The 17,249-nt window shown below is 37.7% G+C and overlaps 1 protein-coding gene across 3 annotated transcripts; it reads left to right on the forward strand.

Moving 5' to 3' along the window:
* The first annotated feature begins 1,452 nt into the window (after nt 1-1,452).
* TMEM161B (transmembrane protein 161B) lies at nt 1,453-14,623 on the forward strand. Of its 3 annotated transcripts, none has more exons than XM_053475102.1 (13): nt 1,453-1,662; nt 2,730-2,802; nt 5,173-5,276; nt 9,187-9,273; nt 9,558-9,655; nt 9,770-9,926; nt 10,318-10,469; nt 11,537-11,597; nt 12,185-12,325; nt 12,618-12,731; nt 12,852-13,026; nt 13,734-13,830; nt 14,041-14,623. In XM_053475102.1, the coding sequence occupies exons 2-13, from the start codon at nt 2,800-2,802 to the stop codon at nt 14,310-14,312; spliced, it is 1,461 nt and encodes a 486-aa protein (XP_053331077.1). In that variant the 5' UTR covers nt 1,453-1,662; nt 2,730-2,799; the 3' UTR covers nt 14,313-14,623. The 3 variants fall into 3 exon arrangements, with proteins under 3 accessions (XP_053331077.1, XP_053331068.1, XP_053331086.1); XM_053475093.1 differs by having other exon boundaries at nt 1,455-1,614; XM_053475111.1 differs by lacking the exon at nt 1,453-1,662 and adding an exon at nt 2,176-2,278.
* The last annotated feature ends 2,626 nt before the right edge of the window (nt 14,624-17,249 follow it).

Raw genomic sequence — 17,249 nt, forward strand, 5'->3', positions numbered from 1 at the left:
GGTGTCCAAAAAATGTAAACTATCAATGGGAATATACTTCAAATATATTGGTCTCATATGAATTCATAGGGGTGCCAATAACTGTGCCACACATATATTTAACAATTTTTTTTTGTTATATATAAAACTGCGTTGTTAACAATTGTTTGATATCCATGAGAGCAGAATATTTGTGTATTTTTTGAAGATCAAATGGTTAAACAATAAAGACAATATTTACCAAGGGTGTCCATATTAATGGAAGGTGCTGTATTTTGAATTGAGCTGGCATATTGGATTATTATCCTTACTCTAATAGTCCTATAGAATTCGCCAGTGGCTTATAAATAGGACCGTCCATAATAACTTGGTCACAGAGTCTTCAATAAAAATAATAATCACAACATCCTAGGTGACATCAGACTTGTGATCTATAAAAGTACCTTAATTGTCTACCTCTTCTTCCTACTGATGATTAGTTTCCTTTAAAAATATATTGCTTTTAAATTAGCATCTATGTGGTTGGTTCTCCGTACGGTAATGAACAGGGGCATACAGGAGATAAGGAATTTGTTTGAGGGTCCACTAAGTCAACAACGCAATAAATCATCTCTGGCAACAGCGACGAAAGGTTTGATATTTTTTAGAACACCTTTAATTTTTTCCTGTCCTCTGAATTTATACATCACACACAGGGCATGATAAGGCTCTAAATTTTGGTCAGCAATATGTAAAAAAATAGATGTATCCTAACAAAAAGGCTGATATGGCAACAGGTTTCAGGTAACACAGTTTTTATGGCCATTGACAAGAAAATCTAGCACTTTCATACAGGGCATTGCGAGGTATTGGGAAAGAAGGTAAATACGCTACACAACGTACAACACAGATCCAGAGAACTGCTTTTTAGAGCGATCGTTTTCAAGGTCAGTCACATGACATGCTGCCTCGTCGCTGTGATGCCGTAAAGAGTTCTAAACACCTAGCTGACTACCGTTCTGAGAACGCTGACTGCAAAGAACACACGATATATTGACTACAATACGGATACCAGAGCTGTATACAACTAGTTCGAGACACGTAATCTTGTGTTTGAGCTGCGAAGGTGTATCTATATTCAGTCTCTGGTGTATATAACCCTTTTAGCCCCCTAGTGATGCAGGTGTTGACCTGGAAGTTACAATATCTGGCCCCTCTCGTATTTTTTTCTGCGTCCCTCCGCTTTAGCATCATGAATCGCGCCAAGTATTACACTTGCATAGGACCCTATTCCGTCTGAGGTTATAGCTGACTAGGGATTGCCTGCTTCGAAATTACAAAAACACCTATAACTAGCTCTGTCCTGTTGTTTCTGTTTTGTTCTAGTTCGTAGCCCTGGGCTTTCTGTATTGTGCGCTGGCTTTTCGTATTCATACGATGATAGTTTTTTAAGCTTTAAGGTGTTATTGACCTAAGGCACCTATGAGTCAGCCTCCTGCGTTGCTGAGTGAAAGGGTCCTAGCGTGACCTCTAGCACAAGAAGTGTTGTGGTTGCCGGTATATGGAGAAAGCTGTGTGATTCTGGGACATATGTGAGCATTTTGGGCTGTCTTCACATGCAACACCTTGATCCACACAGAGACTCGGACATAACTGGTAACTAAAGTGCGATGGCTGTGTGTTACTGCCAAATCTACAGTAAAGGTGGATTTTGCCTCCCAGTGATTTTCAGCTTGGCTGTTTCTATAGCCAACTGTATAGGAGTATAACTGTGAATGATAGATATGCCTTTACCTCACTCTGACATGCACTTGCAAACATAGGTATTAGGGTGTTTTTATTATTGCTTATTCGTTGTATCCTGAGCCACTACACAATGAATGGGGCTGTTCATGCTTTATGCTGACAGACTGATTCACCCTTTATCCCTCACAGACTGATGCTCATTGCAGCCTCGCACGGTGGGCTTGTCTCATGGCAGTCTCGCACGGGGGGCTTGTCGCACTGCAGCCTTACATGGTGTGGCTTCATGATGTACATAGGACACATGAGGTGGGACCCATACTAAATCCATTGTGTTCATAGATGCTGGGTGGGGCTTCCTTCTACTGTGACCTTGCACACAGGTGGGAATGCAACACCTACTGTCGGTGTGCAGGAGCTGGGACTTTTTTGCTACACAGGTTGGGTCTGCTTCATGCTGTACCTTTGCGTGTGAGTCTGGACCGTTACGTGGTGCTCTTGTTCACAAGTTGAGACTGCTTCACGCTTAGTCCTTAAACATTTGGTGGGACAGCAACATATTGCCCCCAGGACACAGGTATTACTTGACTATTTTCTGCCTGAGAACCGCATGGACTTGGAACTGGTGTTTCTGATTGTATCTTGGCTCAGTGTAACTTGGTTTTCTTCTCTTGTATTGACTTTGTAATACTTTGTCACACACAGCTACTGTGTTTCACTGTTATTCATTTTATCTGGCTCTTCACCCTGACACCCCTTTGTGCTGTACTCTGACACACATCTACATCACTGCTTTACATTGACTCCCCTGACCTCTGTTCACCATTACACACACACATGTGTAAGTTTTGTAGCTGCTGTTGTGATGCAGCAACCCACATCAAAGTGCCGTGTAAATCAATATAACTTCACACACAGTATCCTGAACCTTTATTATTGCCACTTGAGCAATTCTACAGCTGGTTTCCTGATCTCACTTCTTTTTCGCTGTCAGACTGCACTGATGTATTTATTTTCTCCATTTATAGGGCATATTTATGATTTTGAAGCAAAGAGCATTACAATTCTTACAGTGGGGGCAAGTGACGCAGCAGAAAAATGGTGAGTGTGCACTTAAATATTTTCCTACTGAATTGCAAAACGTGAAGGATCTCCAAACTGAATTTAGTGCTTTATCACTACTATGCAGAGCAGCATTCAATGATACTGAACGTATCTGCCTGGTCTGTTGCAGAATTGAAATGCGGACAATTTAAAACGATATATATGTTTTCCTTGGAAGCTGATTGTGAGATGTAAAGACCACCTATCATTTTAGGCCTTTGGATGCACTAGAACACCTAATGTTTAATTGTTTCTAAGAAATGTTAAACCATATTGTTATTTTACATATCTGGGCTAATGCAGCCAAATATAATTCCATAATAGGACTGGTATTTTCCAGCGGTGTGAGTCTATTTACTTCCGGTAGAATATTGTTCCTCTTTTCACACATTTTTGCCCAGCTCCCTGCAGTGTAAGATTTGGTTGCATTACATTTCAGGGCTATCTTAGGCTTCCTACTTGTAAAGGCTTAGATTTGGACTATAGTATAAATACATTTATACATCAAACAGCAGTAGACAGAGGGATATTTGCATGTTCTTTGGGTCTTCAAGTTGTAATAACACTCTTTATGACTTGTATATTTAATAGCATGTTTTACATAAAACAAAAGTGTGGTACATCTGAAAGTAGAATTATATTATTTAGTGGACATTCCGTTTCAACATGAAGGGTTAAAATTTCTGCAAGAAGGCTTGAACTGCCCCTGTATAATGCATATCCAAGTCAACAAGGGCAGATTTGCCCGTCATAACGTTATCAAAAAGTAAATTAAAATGCGCAAGTCTCCTGCAGCAAGAACAGTCGGGCACCCAATCTTGGACATGTTTATACTGGAGTCAATTTCATGAATAAGTCTAACAGAGACCCCTTAAGGCTTTATAGTAAAAATCCTCTGGAGCAATATCATCCAAACTCTGCTTTTACTATGAAAGATTGTTTGGAAAGTTAACTGTTAGTAGGTTTTTGTTCTGTTGATCATTAAATACAGACTGTTATAAACTCTTAATCAGAGGTGTATGTGGTTTTATCAGTGATGGCCTACAAGTACCTCAACAACCGTGTTGACTGCAGCTCCCGCGATTGAGCAGCTAGCCTAGATCTGTTCGAAGGTCCTCTCTAGATCATGGTAGATTATAAACTTGTCGGCAAAGCCCGCTGACCTTATGTATCTGTTTGGCAGCCAGTCCATTGTAGTTTTGTCATTCCATGTGAATGTATGTACCGTAAGAAACACTGCAGACGTTGGCGATAAGATAACAGGAGTTTTAGTTAAGAGCTTCTGGACATATGTTGGCAGTTCCTCATGTATATGTTTAATGACATCTAACAATGCTCCTGCCTTACTCTGTTTAAGATGCCTGGTTTGGAATATGTGCACTTTGTGTTAAATTCCGATTTTGGAGGATATAGTCAATGACAAAGAACCCATAAAAACCTTTCCACCACTAAACGAAAGCATTGTCACTCTCTCCACACCCAAAAGCAAATTGTCGTTTTAAAATACATTTTATGAGAATATTTTCGCTTTCACCTTGCAAAAGTCAAGCCTTTGACTGAAACAATCCTATCTGGAAGTTGACTTTGCTTGTTGAATTTCACCTTGCTGATAAATCTAGTTCTGTTTGCGTACCGGCGTGTTCACATTCTCCGTTCTTCCTCCGTATCGACCATTCTTTGTATGTTCCCAGTCATGTTTCTTGGGTATTCCATGTTTTTTATTTCATGTAGCGTGAACAAAACAATATTTTTGCTTATTTATAGCAAGCACTTTATTGATGTATCTTAAAACAGACGTATTGTATTATATAGTAACTAATCAAATGCCAACCAATAAAATAAAAAGGGGGGAAAAAAGTCACACAAGCTGTCAATAGCTAATGAAGGAACATTTTATCAGAGCACACAATTACTAAGATGAAGTTGCTGGGATATCAAATGTTTAAAAAGTAAAGAGGCCGTCTAACCCGCCCCCCCCCCCCCCGAATAGCGTTTCACTAAGAAACACAAGTAGGTATCTTTACCAGTAGCTGTTTCCTGACCGGTGTTGCAGATATATATATAACACCTTAAAAGGGAAACCTGAAAGCATGAAAACCTTCTAGGCAATCAGATTCTGCTAAAGAGGGAATTTGTGATGCATTCTATATATTTTTCTATGGCACTATCTCTCTCCGTTTCTCTACACCCCATCCACTCTTGATTGTAAGTTTGAGACCATGGCTGTCTCTGCCACATGTATGTGTCTTTCGTCTCAGTTCATAGTTTTGTAAATTGTTGGTGCTGTAAAAGTAAAAGGTAAAGATAGTGAAATTTTCTGTTTGAAGTCTGTGTGTAATAGGCTGTTGTACCTTTGTTCCCCTGCAGGGTGTTATAGGAGTGCAGCTGGTTGTTACCATGGTGATGGCCAGTGTCCTGCAAAAGATCATCCCTCACTATTCTCTTGCTCGTTGGCTTCTCTGCAATGGCAGGTAATATATTTTTTTTTTTTTGTCATTCACCCGTGGGTAGATAATGTGCTGCTATTCCCGATGCCCAATTTTGGGTCTAATACTGATTTTATGTAAAATACAAACTTACTAGGCAAGGTTACTTCAATGTAGCGTTTGTAGTTGATGATGATTTGTGATAAAATGTATCCTCGCGCAAGCACAGGCGGGCTCAGTCTGTGTCTGCCAGTGAGCTCATTTAAAAGGGAATTACAAAAATATTTTTTCTTTTAAACATTACGTATAGTGCTGTATAGAATAGACTTGTGCAAATGGACCAAAAACAATTTGGGCAAACTTTTTGTTTAATTTTCGGACTATTCTCTCCTGCGTTTTCAGATCAAACCAGATTCAGAAGGGCTTCGTTCAGAAACAAAATCTATTGTCACTCATCCTCATTCACTTGTTCATGCTCTCTCTGAATATTTCCCTACTTTCTCTGTCAACCACTTCCTTGTCCCTGTCTTCTTGCCCCGCAGCTCTGCTTTTCTTGCAGCTTTTTTCCATCCGCTGGTCCTCGTGTCTTCTTTCTTCGTCCCCTTCTCTGTGGACATGGCCTTCCAGTGAACTTCTACCGTGCCTCTGGTTCTGCCCTTTTGCAGAAGTGCACCGAGAAGCCAGAATAATGCAGTTTAGTAAATTTGTCTTCATTATTCTGTCCTCCCATTGAACTTCCTCCGGGTACACACTCCCCGTTTCTCCAATGTGGCCCGACGCTCCATCCTTTTACAGAAAGTTCACCGGGAGGCCAGAATAATGAACACAGATTTGCTGAGAAAGAGAAGCTTTAAGGAGACATTCCGACAAAGTGGAAAAGTTTGGAACTTTGTATTAGTTTGTTTTGGATCCCTACTCATTTTGTACAAATTGACAAAATAGGCAAATTTCGTTAAAATTCTTACAGATCCGTATGCACAAGTCTAATATACAGTTATGTAGCTTAGTGTTTAAAAAGATGTGTTCCAATATGCATTTTCCACAGAGCTGGAGGCTGCCATTGTCAGTCATATGATACTTTAGCTGACTGCTGCTGAAACCCCACATTAAGCTGTGTGTTTGACTGTTCCAAAGAACCACTTTCTTCCATAGACATGATTCAGGGGGTCAGGCTGTGTGATTAAGACTGAGGCGTTCTAACGCAAGGCAATATGACCTGGGGTTAATGTGTTTTTGTAGATTGAAATATAGAACATATACAGGTGACTAATGTGAACTGAGTGAAAACATTTAAAAAAAAAAGAAAAAAAAACTAACTTGAAAAAAAAGAAGCCAACGGCGCAAGTTGACAATAAATTAGGTATATTAAGATTGTGGCGATGAAACGCCACAGGAAAATACATTGGCGCTTTGGCAATTTGTGTATCATTACCTGAGAGGTTGAATAACAATCATGGAATAAATGATCAGACCAAATAGGTGATTTGAATAAAAATAAATATAGCTCCAATTAAATGAAATAAAATATATTCCCTCTTGCTTGTAATGTGCTCGATTTCTATCGTGTATTTCATTTTAGTACCGTTATATCTGTGTTAGTGTTGCTCTACTTCTATTATAGCTGTGCAGACAGACTTATTACTTTTATAGTTTGCTTTTTTTATTAATATATAATAAACTGTTTGGGGTGTTGAATATAATAGTTCTCCTGTACTTGGAAAGTACACGTGATTTCTTTTTTGGAGCTTGTCCCTCAGCTAGACAGATCCATTCCTTGTAGCTGATTGTGTGTAGAGTTGGCCGAATGAAAATCGAATTTCATGTTTCTAATCTCCAATGAATTATCCTTCTTTTTTTTTTTTTTTTTTTTTTATTCTGTTTTCTGGATTGGATGGTGTTGCCTTGTGAACCTTATTACATTGTATATAAATTAGTATAAGGCAATCATTGGCCATAAACTATCTTTATAGTCAGATATAGTGTAGCTCTAAACTGCCTTGATTAAAACGACAGCAGACAGATGTCATTGATCTGAACAGTCTGCTACCGGAATGGTGTGAGCTTATTTTTTTTTTTAGTGGAGTTAAGAAATATGGCTGCTAAAGTGGTCGATGCAGCAGCAGGATTTTTATGAAGGTTTGAAGTTTCTTATTTTTATTTAGAATTTTGCTGTTTCATTCATGCTAAAGGATTCCCAGGGCCAACACTTGGTTTGGATCTAGGAGCCAGCTTTTTTTTTTCTTCCCCAAAAATGTTGGGGTTTGTTGAGCCTTTCCATACATTAACACACTCTTAGCCTGTGTTACTGTGAGGTGTTAGTGAGCATAAGTTAACATTCTACGCTCATGTACACACGTGCTATCACCATACACTAAAAAACACATACCGACCTACACACTCTTGCTAATGCCATACTGTAACATAAACATCATACATGCTAGTACAACACTCTTATACACATACACACACCCACTTGGCCGAAACCGAAAATGACCCCCCCCCATAATATATATATAACAGCAACCACACTGCTATTATGCCCAGGCAACCAGTACATGCTAGAGCCTGGGCATTATATGAGTGTGAATTCAATAACAATATTACTTATGATTGTTAGCAATCACACTCCTCGCAGCCAGTACATGCTGGAATCTAGGTATGCCTGGGTTCTAGTATGTGCTGGCTGCCTGGGCATGATAGGAGTGTGATTGCTGTTAGACACATAGTCTATGTCTAACAGCAATCACACTCCTATCATGCCCAGGCTACCAGCACATACTAGAACCTGGGCATATTAGAAGTGTGATTACAGGCTCCCTATGCCATGCCATACACATGCCACACACACACACACACACGCACACACACACTTGCTCATATACCCTCCCCCACCCCCTTACCTGAACTGCAGATCTCTCACTTGTAGACTTCTGCAGAGGCCATGCTGCTTCCTCCTGAACAACTTCTCTGGCCCCGGCCGCAGGGGAAGAGAATGAACGGAGCAGAGTCATGTGATGTGCATTCATGTGACTCCGCTGGGTTCCTGCTTTTCCTGACCCGTACAAGAGACGCTGCTCGCACAATGTGCGACCAATGCGCAGGTACGCAACCAAGCCTTTTTTTTTTTTTTTTTTTTTTAATTATTTCAGCATTTTCCCGATAATGCCCTTTTCGGCCGATTATATTTGGCCACTGATATATCGGTGCATCCCTCATATAAACATATATAAAACTACACACTAACACTGTGGACACATACAAATTGAATCTGGTACTGCAATACAGTAGATATACTGACTCTGGCACTATACATATACACATGCACACTGATACTACAGTATACACACACTCACAGACTGACTCCAGCACTATGCGTATACACATTGACTGACACTCCAGTATACACATACATACTGACTCCAGCACTATACATTGTGAATCCCGCACTCTATGCTTTCCTGGATGGGTGCGGTGAGGCATTATGTGACCCTGCTGGGAGCCTTGCGACCCTTGCTTTCATGATGTCAACCCTGCAAAACCCTGGGTACCAGGAAGTGTTTTGAGTCGACATGGCGATCTGGCACCAGGGGTTTGCTGAGCCCTGCCCTTATGTATTAGTTTAAAAAAAAAAATTCTTGGTTGATACAATTTTTTTTTTTTTTATAAAAAAAAAAAAAAAAAAAGAAACCTCTTTAAACCAAGGCCAATGTTTATCCCCCTCACTTAATGAGGTGACAAATGTTCTTGAGCTGATAGTGGTCCTATTAAGGAGGTTTTAGAAATCTGCTCTGTATGAGGTGGGGGGTTATATCAAAACTCAGCTTTCCTCTGTTTTGTTTATGTATTTTCAATTTTATTGAACACTAACTTATTCACCTACCAAACATGCCCTTGGTTTGATGTTACTGTATTGCCATATAGCTTAGTGTTTGTTATTATTCAATTTCTCTTACAGTTTATATTGGTATCAGCATCCAACAGAAGATGAGCTGCGAACACTTGCAGGGAAACAACAATTGAAAGGAAAAAACAAAAAAGATAGGTAATGTAGCGGTTACTCTTTGGATCCAGTTGGTCTCCCGTATGGTGTTGCATTACATAAACAATGGGAGGAAAATCTCTTGGCCTGTATAGATGTGGATTAACTGGAATGTTGTGTTGTATATTTATAAATAGCATTTTATTTAGGACCAGCTACATTCCTGATCTTGTTTATATTCGTATATCGTGAAGATACCAATCTTCCACCATGGGACACAATTTAAACCTTTGATGCATCTACTTTGTTTTGCATTGTAATGGATATATATTTGTAATTTTATGCAGAAAATACAATGGTCACATTGAGAATAAGCCTCTAACCATTCCAAAGGACATTGATCTACATTTGGAGACAAAGACTGTTACTGAAATGGACACTTTAGGTAACTGTTCAGCGTGTATTTTTATGTCTAGATACAGTGTCTGACTGGTTGTATGAATAAAGTACATAAAATTGGAGTTTTTGTTACTTACCTTCTTTTTATGCTCTATTGTAGCACTTCATTATTTCCCAGAGTACCAATGGTTGGTAGACTTCACTGTTGCAGCTACTGTGGTGTACCTAATAACGGAAGTGTATTACAGTTTGATGGCCCCGTCCCAAGAAATGAATATCAGTATAGTGTGGTGTATGCTTGTTCTGGCATTTGCTATGTATCCTTGAACAAAAAAAATACTAATTGTATTTTATACAATATATGCACTGTTGCTTTCATACACTTGACATGGCTGAATAAGATTTTGTGAGATTATTATCTTCCAGTTAATCAACTTCTTCTCTAATGGTTTCTGCTTTTTAATAGTATTTTGAAGTTTGGTATTGTCTTTGATTTGTTTGTATTTGTGAGATTTTCTCGTTAAATGTACTGTAAAAGTACGCTTTTCCTATTTAAAAATATTTTCCAAAACTGATTGAATTTTAGTTTTGCAAGTCAGCAGGAAAAAAAAGTTTGCTTTGCCCACAAATTAAGTCACAAGCTGCTGTTTTCAATATATATGACAGCTCTTTAAATATTTTCTTTCTCCTTAACCACACTGTATACAGAAAAGTTCTGTTCTCTTTGACAACACATTACTTCAAAGTTCAAGATGGCGGAGAAAGATCTGTCTGCGTAACATTTGGATTTTTCTTTTTTGTAAAAGCGATGGCAATTCTTATAGTGACAGAAAACTACTTAGAATTCGGGCTTGAGACTGGTAAGATGCAGATGCTCAGAATATTAAGCTATAAAATGTCTTAAGTTTTTAAACACAAAGTACAGTTGTCTTTGTGGTTTGTTATAATGGGGGTATGTGTGTGATATATGTATGTATGTTTATATTGCACACACTGGTCAGCCATAATATTATGACCACTGTCAGATGACGTGAATAACACAGATAATCAAAGTTATTGTGTTAGAAGCAGGAAAAATGGGCAAGCGTTAGGATCTAAGCCACTTTGAAATGGCCAGAGTGTGATGGCTAGACGACTGGGTCAGAGCATCTCCGTAACTGCAGCTCTTGTGGGGTGTTCCCGGTCTGCAGTGGTCAGTACCTAGGAAAAGTTGTTAACCGGTGTCATGGGTAGCCACAGTTCATTGATGTACATGGGGGTCAAAGACTGGCCCACGTGGTCAAATCCAACAGACAAGCTACTGTAGCCCTGATAAAAAGATGTCAAAACACGCAGTGCATTGCAGTTTGCGGCGTATGGGGCGCAGACCAGTGAGGGTGCTCATGCTGACCTCTGTCCACTGACAAAAGTGCTACAATGGGCACATGGGCATAAGAACTGGACCTCGGAGCACTGGAAGAAGGTGGCCTGTTCTGATGGATTACGTTTCCTTTTACATATCGTGGATGGCTGGGTGCATCACTTACCTGGAGAACACATGGCACCAGGATGCATCCATGGAGGTCCCACCTCGCAACTTACAGGACTTCCAGATACCACAACACGCCTTCAGAGGTCTAGTGGAGTCCATGCCTTGACGGGTCAGGGCTGTTTTGGCCGCAAAAGGGGAACTACAGAATATTGGGCAGGTGGTCACAATGTTATGGCCGATCTGTGTGTGTATGTATATATATATATATATATATATATATATATATATATATATATATATATATATATATATATATATATATATATATATAATTAGTTATGTATTGTTTGTGTTTAAACAAGAGTAATGTCTAAATTTTTTTTTTGCAAACATTTATTCAGACACATGGCGTTTTAGATCGGAATGTGATTAGATTATGTACATCTTTTCTTTCAGGCTTTTCAAAATTTTCAGAAAGTGCTGTGCAGTTTCTACAAAAGCAAGGTCTCGAATCCCAGTAAGTCTGTTCAGTTCAGTTTTTACTTCCATAAGGAATCAATTTGAATGTGAAAGCTAAATGTGGGATACGTAGACTTGCTGCTATATCTGCACTCGTTGGCTGTTGTAAACAGATCTCAGCTGGATAAACCTATGATTGTGTTGGCGAACTATTTAGTGTTTCAAGATACAGAAAGGATATAATTCTAGGCCCTAATATAAGTGTTGCATCATTTGGGACACTAGCATTAGCATGTCAGTAGCTATGACCACATAGCTTTCTTCAATAAGGAATAAAAAGAAGAGATTTCAACTCATCCCCCACCACCTCAATGGAAAAATGTTTTTTTGTTTTTTTTTAACTTCATTGTTGCAGACTATGTTAAAATTGTTTGCTGTAATCTAGTTAATGTCACCATAACTGCTACACCAAAACATTGTGGTTTAACTACAATTCTATATAATTGCTTGTCCATGCTCACTCCCCTTACTAGTGAGTGACAATGAGAGCAAATGAGATGTCTACTCTCAATCGGTAATTACTTCTATTGTGCAACATATTAAAGCCCTTTTTTTTTTATTATTATTATATTCTTTCTTTTCTAGAGCTCCAGTCTCCAAGTTGACGTTCAAGTTATTCCTTGCAGTGTTTTGCGCTTTTATTGGGGCTTTCCTGACTTTCCCTGGCTTGCGATTAGCTCAGATGCATCTGGATGCCCTAAACCAAACAACAGAAAAATTTACTCAGTAAGAACTTCAGTTTCATTTCCATGATTGACTCCTTAGATGTGGCTCCAAATTATCATTATACCTGATTTTCTTATGTGTGTCATTACATATATAATAGTCTAAGGATAGCCATGGTTCTTCACATGCACTCCAGTAAGTGATTATTATGTACTTTGGTAGCTGCTTTGAGGTCAGACTGTGGAATATAGCTGTGGTAAACTGGAATGTGGTTGGTGTCTGACTTGTGCAGCACAGGTGCATGTGTTGCAGATCTGTAAGTGGCCTAAAATGTATATTCTCTTCTTTACAGGTTTTTGCTTCACATCAACTTTTTGGCTCCTCTTTTAATGGTTCTACTGTGGGTGAAACCAATCACCAAGGACTATATTCTGAATCCACCACTTGGCAAGGAAAGTGTGCCTTTGTAAGTTTCACTTTGAGAGCGCCTCCATATATTTAAGGATTGGGTATTTTAAGTACATTTTAGAAGGTTGTCAAATTCAGTGTTTTTTTTACTAACCCCTAGCCCCCGTTCCTTCCTTAGAATGACTGAAGAGTCCTTTGATACATTACGCCTTTGGGTCATCATTCTGTTGTGTGCATTGAGATTAGCTGTGATGAGACATCATCTGCAAGCTTATTTAAATTTGGCACAGAAATGTATAGATCAAATGAAGAAGGAAGCGGGAAGAATAAGTACGATGGAACTACAGAAAATGGTGAGATTTACAATACCTATCCATATTTAAGGGAACACGTTAAGATGATTCTGTGTGTTTCTGAATATGTTAAATATATAAATGCATTCACCCATGCACATAAAAGGCTAGCTTGAGAAGCTAATTATACTGTCTTACTCATTGAGTAAAACAGTGTTTTGGTGGGGAAAAATAGGATAAGAAAGGGGGTTTCCTAGGTTAGAAATGTCTTGAGGTACTTGGAAACCTATGGTTTAGGTATTAAAACCTAGTTTGAGAAATATTGTGTTTGGGTTCTTGTACCTTTTTAAAATATAGCTTTTATTATGTCAGTAAAATAAGAAGGCGATTAGAGAAATGCCATTGAGATAAAAGTGATGTGTGCACAATGACACATGTTATGTAATTTTTTAAATTCTGCTGTTTGTTTTTAACACCCAGTTTGCTCATTAAATCATTTTAAATAAATGAAAAATTTGCATATTTCTTATCTGATGTAAAAAAAAATAATCGCCCAACTAATCGATTATGAAAATAATCGTTGGTTGCAGCCCTATATAGATGCCTTACTGTTAACACATTTGGAGTGTTGTCTACAATACCTTTTTTGGCTATGATCTGCTAGTTTGTCAACTTTTGCCATATTTCAGTTTGATTTCAGAATGTTGCTGAGGTGGTCTTTAGATATTTATATGTTGAATTTATTATTTATTATATCTTGGTTTCAGGTTGCTCGGGTGTTTTACTATCTTTGTGTTATTGCTCTACAATACGTGGCACCTCTGGTAATACTACTTCACACAACTCTGCTACTGAAAACACTAGGTATGGCCTATCAAATCCTTAACCCAAATTAAAGAAAATTCAAAAGTTGAAAAAAACTGTACTTGTATTAAAAATTAGATGCTCTGCTGTTTAAACTATTATGCAAAAAATGGTTTTAAATAGACTTCTTTATATTGATATGTACTCTAGCTCTGTTATCTTACCTAAGCTCTTTCACAAACTCCATGACTCATTATCATGTCTCAACAGGCAATCATTCATGGGGCATCTCCGAATATACTGGCACTTCAAACGATTCTGCACAGGGATCTCATTCAGCATATTCTGAACTGCCATGCCCCGATGAAAAGACGAAGGCCACAGTTACTCAAATCACAATGGCACTTGGTGGACTCAAGAACATTTTCACCCCTCTTCTGTTTCGGGGACTCCTGTCATTTCTTACCTGGTGGATTGCAGCTTGCCTTTTTTCTACAAGTCTTTTTGGATTGTTTTACCATCAATATCTAATTGTGGCATGAGCCAGACTTCTTCATTATCATGTTCACAGGACCAACTGAAGAAAAGCTGCCATGTCAAGGGCACATGTCAAGACGCCACTGTATCGGTAGCGCTATGTTTTGATTCAATATTTCCTCTGGAATCTCAGGGTAAATGTATATAATCACTGTATGTGAGTTTAATCTGCATTACCTAGGAGGAAAAAGCCCTAACTGCTGATGTAGTCCTACACAAAGTACTTGGCTTTTCTATTTCTTCTTTCATCTTTTAAAAAGGAAGCGTCCCAGATGAACTGCTCTTTCATTTACATTGGTCTTAACCTTTTTTTTCACCAAGTATGGATGACCACTCTAAAACAGAGTGCCTTGAGTTGTCCTTGTATTTCTTACTATAAATAAGAGCCATATGAAGAAAACAGAGGCTTAAAATTGAGAAATAACTACTGTTGGAACTGTCAATTTTTAATGACAATGTCCAACAGGACATAATGCATTGCTACTGTATATTACAGTAAAGAAAGCTATGTATGGAAGTATGCAAACAGATGCGTGATATCTTGTAACCTTTTACGTGCCTGAATGGCAGGTGTGATTTGTTGAGGGGTAAATGTTAACTATTTACGTAGAACAAAGTTATACGTTTAATAAATCGATGACCATGTGTACACACTTGCCAAGAGCTGGTGCTATTTTTAAGACACAATGCTCTGTCATATACTTGAATTTACCTTTCAAAATCTTATTATCTAAATTATAACACATCACTCCAAATGATCCTGTTTAAATTGTATAGATATAGTAATGCTTGGTAACGAATGTAAAGATGTATACTTAAAATAATATATATATAGAAAAAAAATCTAAACTTTTAAGTAAGCCAATGAATAGGGTATGTGTACAGTTTGCAAAATGTTTTCATCCAGCATTTTTGTTCTCATCCTTTAATGTTCATTACAAATTGCCTGTAATATATATAATTTTTGGGTTTTTTTACGTGCACTTATTTGTAGTCATATATTTGAAAACACTTAGTTGTGTGTTCCTTAGGCCATACTTGTTGAGTGTTTTTGTTTTGTTTTCTCCTATTAAGCATTTTGAGGTATGTCAAAACCTCTACTTTGTTGAAAATACTCATTCTAGTTGCTTAGAACCTTACATTTTCAGAATCATCTTAAATGGGCAAATTCTCTTTTTAGACATTATGCCCTGCTTCAAGAGAAAATAATGACCTAGTCTTGTGGGGAGATCTGAAAAGGCTTTTAGTGATCTGTAAATAAAATCTAGCGCCACAGAAAAATCCATTGATCCTCAATGGTTGGCATTTTAAACAACCCCATGTGACTTCTCAGTATGTCTGTCAGCGCTGGTCTTGGCAGTTTTCATTCACATTGCATGTTCAGCTCTCACCCCAGAAAGACAAGTTTATTGTTGCATAGATCACAGCATGCTTGCCTTTGTAGGGTGGCATATAAAATCTATCCTCTAACATTTTGTATATTGATGCAGCTCATTTACGCAACCGATATAATGAAGGTATAAGTATGGCGTGTGTGTATATACATAAATATGGATGTACATATATATGTATATTGTTTCAGTATGTTAATATAATTGGCAAGCACTATACTGACTGTGTAGAAATCCTATACTTGGTTAAATTATCTTTATCTTCCAAAGGGTTCGAATAAATGGTTTTATTAAAGAGGTTTTTGCAAGTTCCGAGAATTTCATATTGTCTAATATATGGGAAAAAATAAGCTCTGCCATGAAGAGGTCATTTTACGTGTGCCAAATACATTCAGGCTATTTCTACTAGAATATGCCTACAAGTACGGTTAAAGCTTGCTGAAAAACAAAATACGTACAACAGAATACGCATTGCTCAATACTTTACTACCGATTTTAGTTAATAGATATTTTTTTGTTAGGAAGAACAATAGGGAAAACTTCTTTTTTTATACAGTTACACATTGCTGATGGTTTTTGCTAGATGTTGGTATACATAAAAGGGAATTGCGTAGTGCTTATTTAGTAAAGTTAAAGTAAAAGGATCCATTACTTAGTATTCTGATCAACAAACATATGCATGTAACGTATCGTGGCGGAGAACTGGAATGTATTAAAAACAAAATGTCTCACTGCTTCTTAGTAAGGCTTTATTTCTTGCAGTATACACAATGTAGAGACCAATTACAGAACGTAGAATTGATTGGTACAAAAAGCTAAATTTTCATTAGTTTGGTTATAACTTATTAAATATGTCTAGTAAGAAATAGCTTTTATAACAAAACCTTACTATTGGCATGTGCTGACTATTTAAAAATGTGCTGTATAATTAAAAAGAAAATTACTACTGTAGGTACTTACAATAATAAGGTTGTCCGTAACTTACGTACGTTCCAACAGTTCATTCCCTAAATATGTACAAAATAGCTGCACCAAGCATTTACAGATAATACATAGCTAATAGAAAAGCAGTAACTCAGGTAGCAGACATGTTTAATTCTTTAGATTGTATGTTTTCTATTTGAAGTATTATGGTTTTGTTTTCAGTATTCACTTCTAACATACTTTGTACTTTCTGTGATAGGAAAGGTTGCAAAGTACCTGTCTGTACTGTTGGTGTTAGCTGAGATTCAAATACTGCCATTATCTGTAATGTGATGAGAGCTTTTATTGTATGAGAAGAGTGTATAATTCCATTGGTGGCAGCTACATATATCTTCTGGTTCACTGTTTGTTATCAACAACTGTTATTCTGTGTTCTTAGTCACTACATAATAAAGGAATCCAAATCCATCTCCAATTTCGTTAGTCGGGCTACAATGGGTCATACTTATACTGCCTCCCTTTTTGTAAAAAAAGTAAGCCATATAATTGGAGAATTTAATGCCCCAAGCATCAACAAAAGATGGAGTTTGTACTTTAAAATGCATTTTTAAACTGGTTGGGGGATAA

The sequence above is a fragment of the Spea bombifrons genome, chromosome 1 (genome assembly GCF_027358695.1).
Source record: "Spea bombifrons isolate aSpeBom1 chromosome 1, aSpeBom1.2.pri, whole genome shotgun sequence".
Taxonomy (NCBI): domain Eukaryota; kingdom Metazoa; phylum Chordata; class Amphibia; order Anura; family Pelobatidae; genus Spea; species Spea bombifrons.